Raw genomic sequence first — 14,144 nt, 5'->3', positions numbered from 1 at the left:
TGATAGGTTTCATAGAGGGATCATTAATTTTTTTTCTCAGTAGCCTAATAATAATTATTTTACCTAGCATGCCATCTGGGGGCCCTTCCTAGGTGGCAGATAGTAAACTTCAAATAGGACTGTGCATGACTGTCATATCTCCCCACCAGCGCTGTTACTGGCACATGGTACACACACATGCGAGCAAGTGGCCAGTGAGTGAGTGACGCCTTTTGTAGGTGTATGATGGTGTGGTTGCCTGAGAGCTGGGTAGGATGGAAGGGGAAGTGTCAGTGAGCCGAAAGGCCTTCCTGTGCTTAGCTCAGCTCTTCACGTCTCCTGCAAAGAGCTGGTCAGCAAAAGGTGATCCTTATTGAATTGCAGCTCATAACAGGCAGAACATGAATGCTGTTCATCACGGAAGCATTGTTTTACAGGGAGTGTCTCCCTCAGGCCAGCTCCACAGAGCAGGTGCAGAATCACAGCATGGACCCGCTCTGCCTCTTAGTGAATAAAGGCAAAGCCAGCCTCATGAGACCCTGTGTGCTCTATGGAGTATCCATTGTACAGCAGTTCAGTTTACTTTAGCTAGTCTATTTATTTTTAGATTTCTCATCTTTAAAAAAATATATATGGGCATTTTCCTAAACTAGTGAAAAGAACATTGACATTAAAGAAAAAAAAAAAGTAAAAAATAATTTGATGGTTATGCTTTTGTTTAAAATACTTTTTCTAAGCATATGCTGCCCATTTTAAAATGACTCAGTTAAGATGGAGAAATGCCAACTCCATGGATCCTTGCCCCAAGTTTAAATATTTGAAGGGAGTTGTCATATTATTTCCAGGATATAACGTTTTTCATTTTCACGTTACTGAAGTGTAGTTTTACTAAACTACTAAACCCAAGACTGCTGAGCCACCCGCCCTGTGCCAAGCGTGGTGCTGGGTAGGATGATGGCCCTTGGTAGCCCCATGGATAAGTTTTCCTGTGGGCATAGGAGTGTAGGAGAGGCCTTCCTTCCTGGGGGATCTGGAAGGCTTCTCAGGACGGGGGAAAATGGCTCCTCGTTTCAGTGGCCCCTCATTGTCAGGCAGACGTTTGTGAAATGATTGCTCTCCCATGAAAGATAGTAGCTTCTACATAATTCAAGATTGGCCTGGATCTCTCTCATAATAGGGGGAGAAAAGCCATATGAATTATTTACAGAGCATCAAGTTATTTCCTTTCATGAGCTCAGACTTTGTTTTTGTCTCTGCAAACTGAGATTTTGTTTACCCTTGAATAGATTTCCCAGGGGCATGAAAAATGTGACTTTTTAATTATGAATGAGGTTTTTTGTTTGAGTCCATGTTAACTAAAACATGCAAAATAAACTGTGTTTTTCATTAGATCCCTTTCAGCTCCCCACAAAAACAGAACCAACAAAAGAAGGAGCCGTTCAACCAGCACTCACCAGGAAGCCCACTGTGATTCGCATTCCAGCCAAACCAGGAACATGTAAGCACTCCTCTGCCTTTATTTATGTGCTTCTCCACGAGTCTGGGAGAAATATATGCTAATGTGTCAGTGTCCACTTTTGAAGTGATGTGTCATTGGCCATTTATTGTTATTCATAATCAAGGACATTTAAAAGCAAGTCGTTTTTACAATTCTGTCGACAATTGGTACCGTGAATTTGGATTTCATTTCTCTTTAACACTGTCTTTAGGTAGAGAGAATAGAGGGAGACTGAAACTCAGAGTAGTTGTAATATCCTTTCTTAGTACCTCTGGTAAAGATATGGTAGGAAAGTGATTGAAACTGATAGCAAATAGAGTTGCATATGTCCATCATACAGAGTATGCTATTCCAATATATTCGGGAAGTATATTATTGCCATCAGTATGACCTAACCATAGCTATGTTTACTCTTTTCTGCACCCTTATAAATTGGATCAATAGTTCTGAAATCCTGAAAAGGGTATATTGAAGAAGCATCTTTATTTATTATCTTGACAAAGCTCCAACTATTAAGGAAGTTGAATCCTATACTGGTATGTGTGAGATAGCAGAAGTGACAGTTTCTAGAGAGTTGCTTCTATTTGTATCAAAAGCCAGTTGCCCAGAATATGATTATTACAGTTATGAAGCAATACATATACGCTGTGGAGGAAAAACAAGGAAGACCTTTGGTGTCTGAAGAACTTGGAATGGATGAGGGAAGAACAGAAAAGCTTAGTGTGCAAAACGCCTTGCTCTTCTTTGAACCTGTCAGCCCCTTCCCCTGGGGACCTGTTTTTTCTGGCTAGAATGTTCTTTTCCAAGATATCCCAGTGCGGCTCCCTCCTTCACCATTCTTTCAAGGTTTTGCTCGAATGCCGCTTTTTTCATTGAGACCTCTGCAGACCGTGTTATGTGCACTTGGAAAGCTCTACCTCGCCCCCTCACCCCCACCACCCAGGATAATCCCTATGTCCAGTCAGCTGTCTCCTCTCTACTTTCATACTGGTACTACTTTGTACCCTTAGTTGTTTGTCACGACAACATTATATCCTAAATGATTCAGTATTTCCTTGTTAAGAAGAAGGAAGCTGCAGCACAGAGAAAGTCTTCGGATGACAACTGAGCTGGAATGTTCCTGTGTGTGTCTTAATTCCCAGAGCCAAGCTGCCTGTCACTAAGAACACTTGCCTCTCCCTAAATATTTGTTTTTCTGGTAGCTGGCCTGGGTATTTTCCTGCTTTAGAGAGTGTTTGTTGTCCATGGATAAAACAAGAACCTGACAAGCCACCCTCTTGTTTCAGGTTTTTTATGTGAAATGGACACAGAGAGTGTTCTTTGGAAAGAATGAGAAAAATTCCCATCTCCTTTAAATGCCTAAGTCAATGTATAAAAGATAGGTTTAGCCTCCTTTAAGTGTTTTTGCACAGATTTTAATTAGCTGTCAGTAATGAAAGCTGGCCATCTTTGTTTTCTTCTTTTTAACCTAAGTTGGGGTTGGGGGTACACTATCAATGAGTTAAGGATGTACTTTGCATGTAAAAATATTGTTTGTTAAATTGAGGGGCCATGATGTCCATTAATCTGGAACTAATGAATCAGAAAACACATTTAATTACATGGATGGGGGGGTTGGATACACCAGCTATCAAGAAACAGCATGCCTTATTACAATGAGCACAGGCTCTTGGGTTCAAAACCCTGGTTCTGACGATTACTAGCATTAAGACCTTGGATAGCTGGTATATTTTCTTCTCAGTTTCAGTTTCTTCATCTGTAAAATGGGTAGGATATTTAGTGTGGTACTGCCCAATAGGACTTCCTTCAAAGATGGAAATATTCTATGTTTGTACTTTACAATATGGTAGCTACTAGCAACATGTGGCTTTGGAATGTGACTAGTGCAACTGAGGAACTGAAATTTTAATTTTAAACAATTAAGATTTAAGTTTAAATCACCATGTGTGACTACTAGCTAGTGGACTATGTAGACCTAGCATGTAGCTAGATGTTGGTTGGAGAAATGTGTATGAATAAAGTGCCTTAATTTAATGGCCTGGCACATAACAGCATCTCAAAAATGTTGGCTGTTGTAATTGTTCAGTATTATTTTTATTCTCTATAAAACATTCGGTAAAATTAACTGATGTCTACTAACCTATCAATTTTCTGAAGTTCTCTGGGAGTTTTTTCTCATTTGTTTAGCTATCTATTCTTTGTGATAGCCATTTTTGTAAGGAACCAAGCTGCAGTCATTTCATCCTTTGGAATCCCCAAAGACCAAAAATTGTTGATGAATCACTGCTATTTTTCCAGGTTTACATGAGGATCCACAAAGCCCACCTCCTCTCCCCACTGAAAAGCCTATTGGAAACACTTACAGTGCAGTATCTGGAAAGCTCAGTAATGTTGACAGAACTAGAAGCTTGGTAAGTGGTCATTATAGATTGTCTGAGGTTGAAGACCAAGCTATGCACTAATTTTCAATACTCAGATTATGTCCAAATTATAAAGAGAAAAAAAAATACCTTTATTACAAACCAGTTTCTAAGCCTCATGTACTTATTTAATGTGATGTTCTATATTTTTAAAATCCATATAGCATGAAATAATTAGGCCAATTCATTATACTTCATCATAAAATAATTTGTCCTATACCCAATATATTGACATTGTTTTTTAAATGGCACTAATAATGAGTAAGTTATTGAAAATCTCTAAAAACCTGTAGTATTTGTGGAAATAGATTTAACTTAGTTATCTGTTTTTATTTAAAATAGCTATTAGTGACATTATTTTAAGATAATTACCATAAGAATTCATTAATCTGAAATTTAGGGAAACGTTATTTCTTAAATTTAAAAAAAGGTGCTTTACCATGTACTTGTTAACAGATGGTGGTCAAAGAGCTGTTTTATATAAATATATATATATATTTTTTCCAACCTTAACACCATTTCCCCATACTTTTTGAAATTCCCATATGATAGATTATCTTTAAAGTTTGTTTCAAAAGAAGCCAATTCTTAAAGTCTTTGACCAAATTTTCAGTTCAAATTTTATAATATTTTTATATTGTGCATTAACTATGCTTATTTTACATGCAAACCGTCTAATCTTCTAGTTGAAGAGAAATTTCTTTGAAGAAGACATTAAATTGAATTAGCCGATATCAAGTTAATGAGATTTTCCTGTGGGCTGAATTAAAATTTAGTGATCACTTGCATTTTCAAAGTACGTGATAATGAATTTTTATTAAAACTGGGCCAAGAAATCTCAAAAGAGGATGATGGGGCCCTACCATACTGTTGTTGAATAGGAAAATCCCAGAGTTGCATGGAGGAAAAATTACTTGAGAAGGTTCTGGCATCCACTGTAAAGAGCTGTAAAAGAGAGTGAGGGCATGATGAGTAGGCATACATAGCATTCATTACCTCATGTAATTGGCTTTGTAAGCCATAAAGCTCTATTGAAATATTAGGTATTACTACATTGGTGTTAGGCAGTCCACAAAGCAACTCTCCCATTTTAGAAAAGAGAAGGAAGTTAGAATACAGCAAGCCATCTGGAGAAGTACTATATTCATAATTGTGTGTATCTCATATGAACACCATGAGGGAAATGCTGTCCTGCACTGTTTACAAAGAGAGGATAAAAGCATTCTGTGCTGCGCTATAATATAATATAACATAATATAATAACATAATATAATATAATATATAATATAATACCATAGGAGACACATTGGGTCTGAAGGAAGAAAAGATGAGAAACAGACAACAAGTTAAATGATTTGGCTGATGTCACACAGATTTCCAAGGCCAGGAAGTCAAATCTATGAGAAATTTCTTTTGTTTGAGAATTACAGTTACCGAATGGATTTTAGACCAGAGACCATAAAGGCCTCAGGTGTGGGTTAGGGTCTCCAGAAGGACTATTTCTCCAGTGGTATGACCTGTGAGGATAGGCTCGGTCTTTGCCAACTGTGTCTTCTGATGAGGCACAGGAAAAAAGCTCTCAACTATTTTTCCTGCCTTGGGTGCTGGAGAATTTTGTATCTCAGGACAAGTGGCTGCAGTTGCAAAATCTCACTTTCTTCACTGAAATGATGAGGGACTTCAGGATGAGGACAGTAGGAGCCACTGGGACCATGCTTTCAGCAGAAACAGATGTTTCTGTGTATCCTGTGGCCACCATGGGAACCCATGGCTCCCAGAGCCTCCCACAAGGAGGCTGCCAGCTGGTACAGGAGGAGAGCCAGGAGACACCACTCTGTGCATATAAGGAACCACAGCTTTAGCACAAAAGTCGGCTAATGAATTCAGGACATAGACAAGGTACCAGTTCCTGGAGAAAGACAAGAAGAAACATCTGCAGTGGCTGTTCAGTAATTTCAGCAGACAAGTGTATGGTCTTGGAAAAAATGTCTTTTGAAAATACAGCAAGAAACTGGGAATTATTTTGAAATTAGAATGTAAGAAACCATTCCAGTACAGATGAACAAAAAGATGGTATCTACAGGGACAGTGGAGTAGAAAAACCAAGTTTGCCAGGAACTAAAATTCCTATCCAAACAAACCAAAAGCCAAAATTCAGGGATGTCAGAGCTAGAGAAAAAAAAGCTACACAAAGCAGATGCAGAGAGGCCCCAGTTATGTAGGAATATTGAAGAGGAGGAAATCCCTAATCAACAATCTTCCAAAGATGGTTGGCAGAACCTGTGCATAAACCTGAATCTGAGCACATACTAACACAATGGCTTCTGCAGGAACCAGCCCCCTCCCTCATGATGTGAAGGGTGTCAGATACAGTGGTGCCTTCCAGAAGGAGCCTAACATTCCTGGGGGATTTGCATATACTGCCTTTTTCTTCTCAGAGCACCCCCCCCCCATTTAGAATTTGCTTATTGTAGAAAACTGAGAAAAAAATATTTAAGATTGTTATAAAATAACACCACCCTAGAGAACACTATAGCTAGTATTTGGTACAAATTTAGGGTTATGTGACATGTATTTATTACAGTACATCATCTATAACTTTCTGTGTCAAATGTATACATCTATATTTTTAAAAGTTGCTCCTAATCATTAAGGTATCTAGCAACTATCATTTTGAGAAAAGCAATAAAAGCTCCTGCCTATCTGCTTGAGTGTTTTCCTGTTTGTTTTAATTTTAAAAGTGGCCAAGGAAGTAAATCAGTTTTTCAAGCATCTTGGCAGTATTTGTCAGGGGGAAGTATAGGCAGCAGTGTATTTATCAGGCATGGATTATAGTCTGGAATATTGCAGGGTTTATGAGCTGGTGACTCGCCTCACTACATTAACTGAACTCATTAGTGCAACCAAGTTTTAAGGGCAAGCTTAATTTGTTTTTAAAAATGGGATTTTAAAACATTGAAACATATTTCAATGATCACAGTTATTGGCAATTAATCATTTGGTATTTAAAGAAAAGGTACAAATATTCAGTTGGAATTAAAAACCATGGAAGTGAGTTTTAACTCATTTATAAGATGAGAAGGTGGAATACAGTCTGAATTAACCCAAAGAAATCTAGCTATAGTGAGACCTCCTTTACAAAGACAGGCAGTGTAATTTTAAAAGGCTGGTATTTTTTCCCCTAATGAGGTCTTAGAGAGAGATTATTTTCAGGATGTCATTGTCGAGGCTTAGATGGTACAAGTGGTGGAAAGAGAGGGGGGGGGGGAGAGAGAGAGAGAGAGAGAGAGAGGTGTTCAGTGAGAATTAGAAGAATTTAGTGAGAATTAGAAGAATTTAGTGAGAATTTTTTCCTACAAAATCAGAAGTTTTGGCTTTGAAATCCTTTAACTTCTTATTCAACAGAAGATCTGAAAATACTTTCCATGTGTTATACTCATTTCCCAATCTTTGGGCTATAACATGTTCAGAAAAGCTATTTAAATAGCACAGCTTGAATCCCTTCCCCTAGACGAATCTTCCTATTGAGCTCCATACATCCAGTTTCTGTCATCTACTATTATATTAAGCTACAACATTCTGACTCGACCTATCTTTTGTTTTTCACATTAACCCCTATACTCTTTCCTACAAAGCTCTTCTTAGCGCCTCCAGCCCCTTTGCTGTAGTGGCAAAAGCTCTCTGCTTTCCTGTCCCTTTTCTGTTCCTCCTCACACGCCCTCCTTTCAGGCCATTCCTTAAACTTCTATGTTCCCACCTCATTCTACTTCAAGACCCACCGCACAGTGTATAAATCATCCAGTGATAAGAGATCTGCCTGTTCTAAGCAGAGCAAACTAATTACTTCACTTACTATGTGTTTAAACTTAGGAGCAGTGCATATCTTACGTGTCATCATGGGATAAATAAAGGCCATATATATGTTTTAATTCCCTACAGTGCCTGCTTACATTCTTACTGTGTAAGCAACTTATTGCGATTCAGATAATCATCCATCCTTAATACCACATGAATCTGCTGGGTGTATCACCATGCAGGGCAGTTGGTTGGGCCATGATCCACGATAGCAGACACCCTCCACCACCCCCATCTTCCCTTGTATTAGGACATGAACAATTTAGGTAGGAACCAATAATGCGTAAGACTAAAAACTCATTCTCTAACTTTCTAACTTGTTTTACTTTCTCTTAACTCAGCTACATTTCCACTTATAGATCCAGCCAAAAAGTTGTCCAAAATTCCTCTTGACAAGCTCTTGTTTCTGACTAACTTAACAAAAAACCATTCTCTGATACTTGCAGGAATCCGACCATGCTGGTCAAACAGTAGGTTCTGTGCGAGGACCCCCAAGGCTGCCACCAAGGTAAGCATGGGAAAACTTTCAAAAAGTAAGTTAGAGAACAACTAATGACTCAGAGATTGGGCTCTTTTTTCTGTCGTCAAAGCTGAGTGTTGTTGTCCTTAGACCTTCTTTTAGAGATACATTAAACTCACGAATTCACCCAGACCATTAGCCTACAGTCTGCTCCTGAAAGCTGGTTGTAGAAATCTCTGCTCCTTCTATCTTTTAACACAATCCAAAAACTCACAGAGCATGTACATGGATCTCTGTTACTTCTCCTCAAATGAACAAGACTCCTTTCTGAACCTGAAACAACTCCGCTTCTGGAATGAACTCTAAATCTCTCACTTCTCCCCTCCCTCTCCCTCTCCCCCTCCCCCATTTTGGCATTTCCAAAGGGAGACAGGCTTTTTGAGCTCAGTGGTGACCAGCCCTGAATTCCAGGGCTACCTGAATGATAAACTGTGAAGCTATCAGATGTTAGAAATTATTTTTATCACAGGGATTAAGGAAAGGCTTTCCAAGTAATGGTCATCCTATCCTATTTTTAAAACAGCTTTTTTAACCTAAATGAGAATTGGAATAATAATTCCTATAAAATGACTATTAGGGGAGTTTCATATTTTTCTTCTGATCATGTACTAGACCACATCACACATACCCGATATCCTATTATACACTTTTCATCTCAGACTTTGGTAGAAAGTGCTTAGTTTCCTAAAACAGTCATGGCGTGTTTAAGAGTAAATGGGGCCTTAGAGAGCTCGTGATAGTAAATGCTTGTTTGTATTGAACTAATGAATCTCTAGTGCAAGATAAGAGGAAGCTGGAACACCATGGCATTTCCTTTAATAATATAATGTTTATTGCAGCAGCCATTTGCTCAAAAATAGCATACCCCGCATGTTTCAGAAAATTGTATTACACTAGCAGAAAGCTCTGTGTGTGTATGCGCGTGCGCATGCGTGTGCAGCCAAAACAGAACCTAATATTGATCAAGCACTGACTACAGCTTCTGTATTAACTTTCAGACCTATAAATGGAAAAGTCATACCAGCTCGACAGCCTCCTCCAAAGGGAGCCCCTGAGAGACCACCTCCCCCTAGAATTTCTACAACCAAAACATCAAATAAAAAACTGCCTTTTAATCGGTCTTCTTCTGACGTGGATCTTCAGAAAAAACAAAGTAACTTGGTATCCAGCTTCTCAAAAGCCAAGAGTCAGGTTTTCAAAAGTCAAAATCCGGTGCTACCCCCTCGCCCTAAACCAGGACATTCTCTCTACAAGAAATACATGGTAAATTTAGCTTTTAAAAATGTTTGTGGTTGAAAGGTCTGTCCTAAGGTACATAGAAGATCCATTCATTATTCCTTAGAAAAAGACAATGAGACAAATGTGGACTTGATCCTTGATCCTAAGAGTGCTTTAGATATGTAGACCATAAAAAACCTTGGTCCTTAAAATAGGGTTTCTTTATTAGGAGAAATATAGGAAAAGGAAGCAGTTCTGTTTGGATTAACCAAACAGAAACTCTGAAACACCTGACCTAGTAGATTAGACCAATGGGAGTAACTCTGACAGATGATATAGTTTATATCCCTTGCCCACAGAGTAAAATTTTAAATGAAGTAAAAAGAAAGGTCTTATTAATACTAGATGGATGGTTTTCCCTTCATTTTCCCCTTTTGTAAACCTAATTATCACTGTCCATTTAATAGTTAGCAGTTAGAAGTTTTCGCCAATAATTGAGATAGTTGAGATACTAATTTTGTTCTCTTGAACGTTTTTCTTATCATTTGACCGTACACCTTTGTCTCCATGTGCCACACTTAAAAACAGAGTTGATGTGCTCTCTCTACTTTGGTCAGGATAACCTGACAAAATCTAGAACAAATAAAAATGATAAGGAGAGCAGGACTGTTTGTACTTTTTAAACAATTGTATGACAGTAGCTCTTAACAAGAACAGCAATTAGTAATTTTACATTGTGCTACATTTCCATCATTGAGCCAGAAATTGTTTTGACTTTAAGCCATTTAGGATTTTTCAAAATCCTCCTAAGAGAAGGGTATAGAAAAATAAGAAAGAGGTTGTATATTTATATATATATATATATTCATGTTCGTTTCTACTGATAAAATTTTTAATTGCTGAAACCCGGGAGTATTCTTTGGGACAGGTTACTTAAAAACAAATAAAAATAGTAGTTGATGTATTGAGTACTTATTATGGGACAGGCATTGTTCAAAGCAATTTATAGATATAAAATAACTCATTTATTCCTCTCACCAACCCTGTCAGGTAGGTACTGTTATTATCTGTATTATATAGATGAGGAAAATAAGACACAGAGAAACTAAGTAACTAGTCCAGGGTTGCAAACCAGTGAATGGTGGAGCCAAGATTTGAACACAGATCAACTGACTGAGCCCTATGCTCTTAACCATTATTCCATACTATGAAAATAGCATTACTAGTTCTGAAGTCTGTACTTGTTTTGGTCATTCCATGCTAAGAGCCTCATTTAGGAGAAGCCAAATTTTGCCTGTGGTTCTTAGCATAGCTGTATAATGTCAACAAAGCATTTGAAGAACTCAAATTAATAAATTCAAAATAACAGTATATTAGAGTAGTATGTCTCGTTATGAAATAGTTCCTTAAAATCCCTCCTTTTTTCCATGGCTACCCTACCATTAAATGCTAACTAGGAACCGGTACTGTGTAAGTCCTGGGACTCCCACAGAGATGCTGAGAAGTAGCACTACCCAACCCAGCCTTATAGATTCACACCCTTGCGCTCTCCATCTTTGCTCCTGAGTGATGGAAGGGCCCAGGCAGCCCCCCTTTCCTTGTTGGAAGTGAGCTTGTGTGATCACATTTCCTGGGCATGCCTTTGTATTGTGAAGTCTCTCTGACATGTACTCATTATCTAAAGTTTTCCATGGCAGGGAACAGAGTCCCTTGGCCAGGGCGGGGTACAGATGTAAACAGCATTCTAAGATCAGACAGAGCTGCGTGGACCAGTACGTGACTGGGGTTGGGCAGTGAAGCGGCTTTAAGTAGACGCTTGGTATCAGAGACTCGACTCTAGAAGGTGAGCTTCAAGGCAAATGGAAGCAGCCAGCCAAGTAGGTCAGCCCTAAGGAGACCGCCATTGAGAACCCTGAATTAAAGGCGGGTGTTGACAGGCTGTGAGGTCAGGTGCTGAGTATTCACCCTTGAGATACCCAGGGAACTTGGTGGACCTTTTTCTATAAAATAGAATTCCCTGGTTCCGGTTGTTAAAGAGAACTTTAGGCCACATTCAACCACTGTGGCTTTGTGGGCTCAACTCCACGCCCCCCAACTCCTCTTAGTATCCATGAGAAATGGCAGGCCCTGCTGGATCTAGAGCGTGAGGAAGCCGGGGCAAGAGTTTGCTGGAGAAGTTGCACTTTGGGCTCGCTCACGTGCCAAATCCCCAAGTGACCAGCAATTTATGAGGAGGTTATTTGATTGTGAATAATCTTCTCATTGGTTATGTTTAAGCTGCCTGTGCCTCATGGAATTGCCAATGAAGACATTGTCTCGCAAAACCCCGGCGAACTCTCTTGTAAGGTAAAGTGGAGCTCTTTCTTTACTGAGGAACGTGAAAAAACCACTGGCCTCTGTTACTGCTTTACACATTATTAAATGCTTTAGGCCTCAAAGATTAAAATGTGGAAAAAGTAATAATGTTTTATTAAATAATAATTGCTTCAGAGAGGGGTATTGTACCTTACAGCGTGGGGACGTACTCGTGATGCTGAAGCAGGCAGAAAACAATTACTTGGAATGCCAAAAGGGAGAAGATGCTGGCAGAGTTCACCTGTCTCAGATGAAGATTATCACCCCACTTGATGAACATCTGAGAAGCAGAGCAAGCGTAAGAAATGAATATTATACGGCCCTCAGATCAGCCATGGCAGCACATTTCATAGAACTATTAATTATATTCCATCCTTAGGTTTTTATTAGCACGTTTATTTTAACCAAAGTAAAAATTACAGTAGCGTTTTTATTCCATTTTAAGAATAAATTACTTCTAAGAGACTTGCCACTGCCTTACTAATCACCTTGATATACAGTGACTACCACATGTTTTGCCTTTTTCATATCATGCTGACTTATTTCAACCAGAGCACTCAGTCATTAATGTTCAACTGTGAGGGCCATTTATTTTTTAAATAATGCAAAGATGTTTAGTAAAGTGCCAGAGATTACTTTCCTAGCAGAATGGATAATTATTTTAGAAGGGGCCCTATAAATGCTAAGTCTGACATAAAAAAGCACTTCCCTTTAAGATTTAAGCTTTGTGTAAACCTCATTTCTCTGATTATAGCTCATAAAATAATGAAATGAAACGTAATCCAACAACCTGGAGTCACAATTTAGGCCTAACCAATTTGCGGAGCCTGAGAGAATACTGTGATCATTGAAGGTCATTTGTTTAGCAGGAAAAATGCCATTGAACACTGTATAGAGGTGGATTTTACAAAGAGTTCCTTAAGTTATCCAATTAAATTTTCACTATCAGTTAATGTAGCAAACATGAAAAATTATACCCACCAATCATTTAACCCAAGTCAAGTATTTGGTTTATCATTCATCCTCGTTTTCATAATCTAGTCCAGTTCTTTCTTCTTGTAAGGCAGCTTATCTTTTGAAGTTTGCTGAGAAACTGAAAATGTGTATATTGGGAGAGCAGAGGAGAGAAGTGTTAAGCTAGTTGCAGCTGGGATACTGAAAATTCTTAAGTGTAGTTCATATGGGGCAAGGTCTTCTATCCTCATTTTCTCTTTGTTTTTATATAGCATTATCCATCTGTCACAGCTGTCCAGCCTCTCAGAACACACTGATGGGTGACCAGGAGAGTTGGACTGCCAAAAGCTTTTATGTATGAAAAACAGAAGCCACAAAAATTAGAAGTTATTTATTTATTTTTAATTTTTTTTATTTTTATTGGGGAACAGCCATGGTCATTGGTTACATGTCGCTTTCATGCTACAATGGCATAGTTGACTTTTAAGGAGGGCGCAGCTCACAGTGGCCCATGCGGGGATTGAACCGACAGCCTTGGTATTCTCAGCACCACACTCTAACCAGCTGAGCTAACAGGTCTCTCCCGTTATTTATCTATTTATTTTTAGAAGTTATTGTTTTTCTTTTTTCTTTTCTTTTTTTTTAAAGATTTTTATTGGGGAATTGGAACAGCGCTGGGGAATTGGGGGAAGGAGAACAGACAAGTTGCTGTCATTTTGTTCTTCAGTCTAGTTGTGGAGGACGTTGCTTCACTGGCCCAAGTTGGCACCATCACTGTGCTCTTCCTGGGCGAGGCAGATCAGTCACCGTCCTCTGGACGGCCGCTCACTGCGGCTGCTGGCCGCTCACGCTGGCTGCTGGCCACACACGGTAGCCGGTAGCCCATGGCAACCCACTGCAGCAGGGGCTGCAGCCTATGCCGTTGCTGGCAACCCACGGCAGCCCACGGCAGCCCAGCTCCAAGTTGAGCTGCTGTTCAGCATATCAGCTGTAGAGGGCAGTGTCACTGGCTCTCACACGCGGGATCTGAATGGGGGACACCTCTGGCATCCCAAGCCAGCTCTTAACCAGTGCGCCACTCGGCTGGCCCAAGTTATTGTTTTTCAACAGTCAAAAGTTTTTTTCCGCTTTAAACATGACCTTACTCATCTTGTACCATAGACTAGCACAGTTGGCCTCTGATGGCCGACTACTGGTGATACTAAAATGAAGCCTCTTTTAGGCTAGCATTAAATTTTTTTAGAAAAATAAAACTTACCGTATTTGAAAGCCTACTTTTAAGGTAAAGATTTCTAAAAATATGTTATATAACATATAAAAATATGTTATACTGTAGTAAACAGAA

At 39.1% G+C, this 14,144-nt stretch overlaps 1 protein-coding gene across 6 annotated transcripts in view; it reads left to right on the top strand.

Annotated features, from left to right (window-relative positions):
• The window catches only part of SH3D19 (SH3 domain containing 19), a 159,739-nt gene that overhangs the window by 129,560 nt on the left and 16,035 nt on the right, over positions 1 to 14,144 (top strand). For 5 of the 6 annotated variants that reach the window (XM_019641242.1, XM_019641246.1, XM_019641247.1 and 2 more), the window contains 6 exons: positions 1,370 to 1,477; positions 3,776 to 3,888; positions 8,199 to 8,260; positions 9,271 to 9,535; positions 11,768 to 11,836; positions 12,003 to 12,143. In XM_019641242.1, the coding sequence (XP_019496787.1) occupies positions 1,370 to 1,477; positions 3,776 to 3,888; positions 8,199 to 8,260; positions 9,271 to 9,535; positions 11,768 to 11,836; positions 12,003 to 12,143 (758 nt within the window). The remainder of the gene's footprint in view (positions 1 to 1,369; positions 1,478 to 3,775; positions 3,889 to 8,198; positions 8,261 to 9,270; positions 9,536 to 11,767; positions 11,837 to 12,002; positions 12,144 to 14,144) is intronic. The other variant, XM_019641243.1, reaches the window with a different exon arrangement.

This window comes from Hipposideros armiger, unplaced genomic scaffold (genome assembly GCF_001890085.2).
Source record: "Hipposideros armiger isolate ML-2016 unplaced genomic scaffold, ASM189008v1 scaffold_58, whole genome shotgun sequence".
NCBI lineage: Eukaryota > Metazoa > Chordata > Mammalia > Chiroptera > Hipposideridae > Hipposideros > Hipposideros armiger.
Note: the sequence above shows the minus strand (reverse complement) of the source record. Positions and strands in the feature narration are given on the sequence as shown.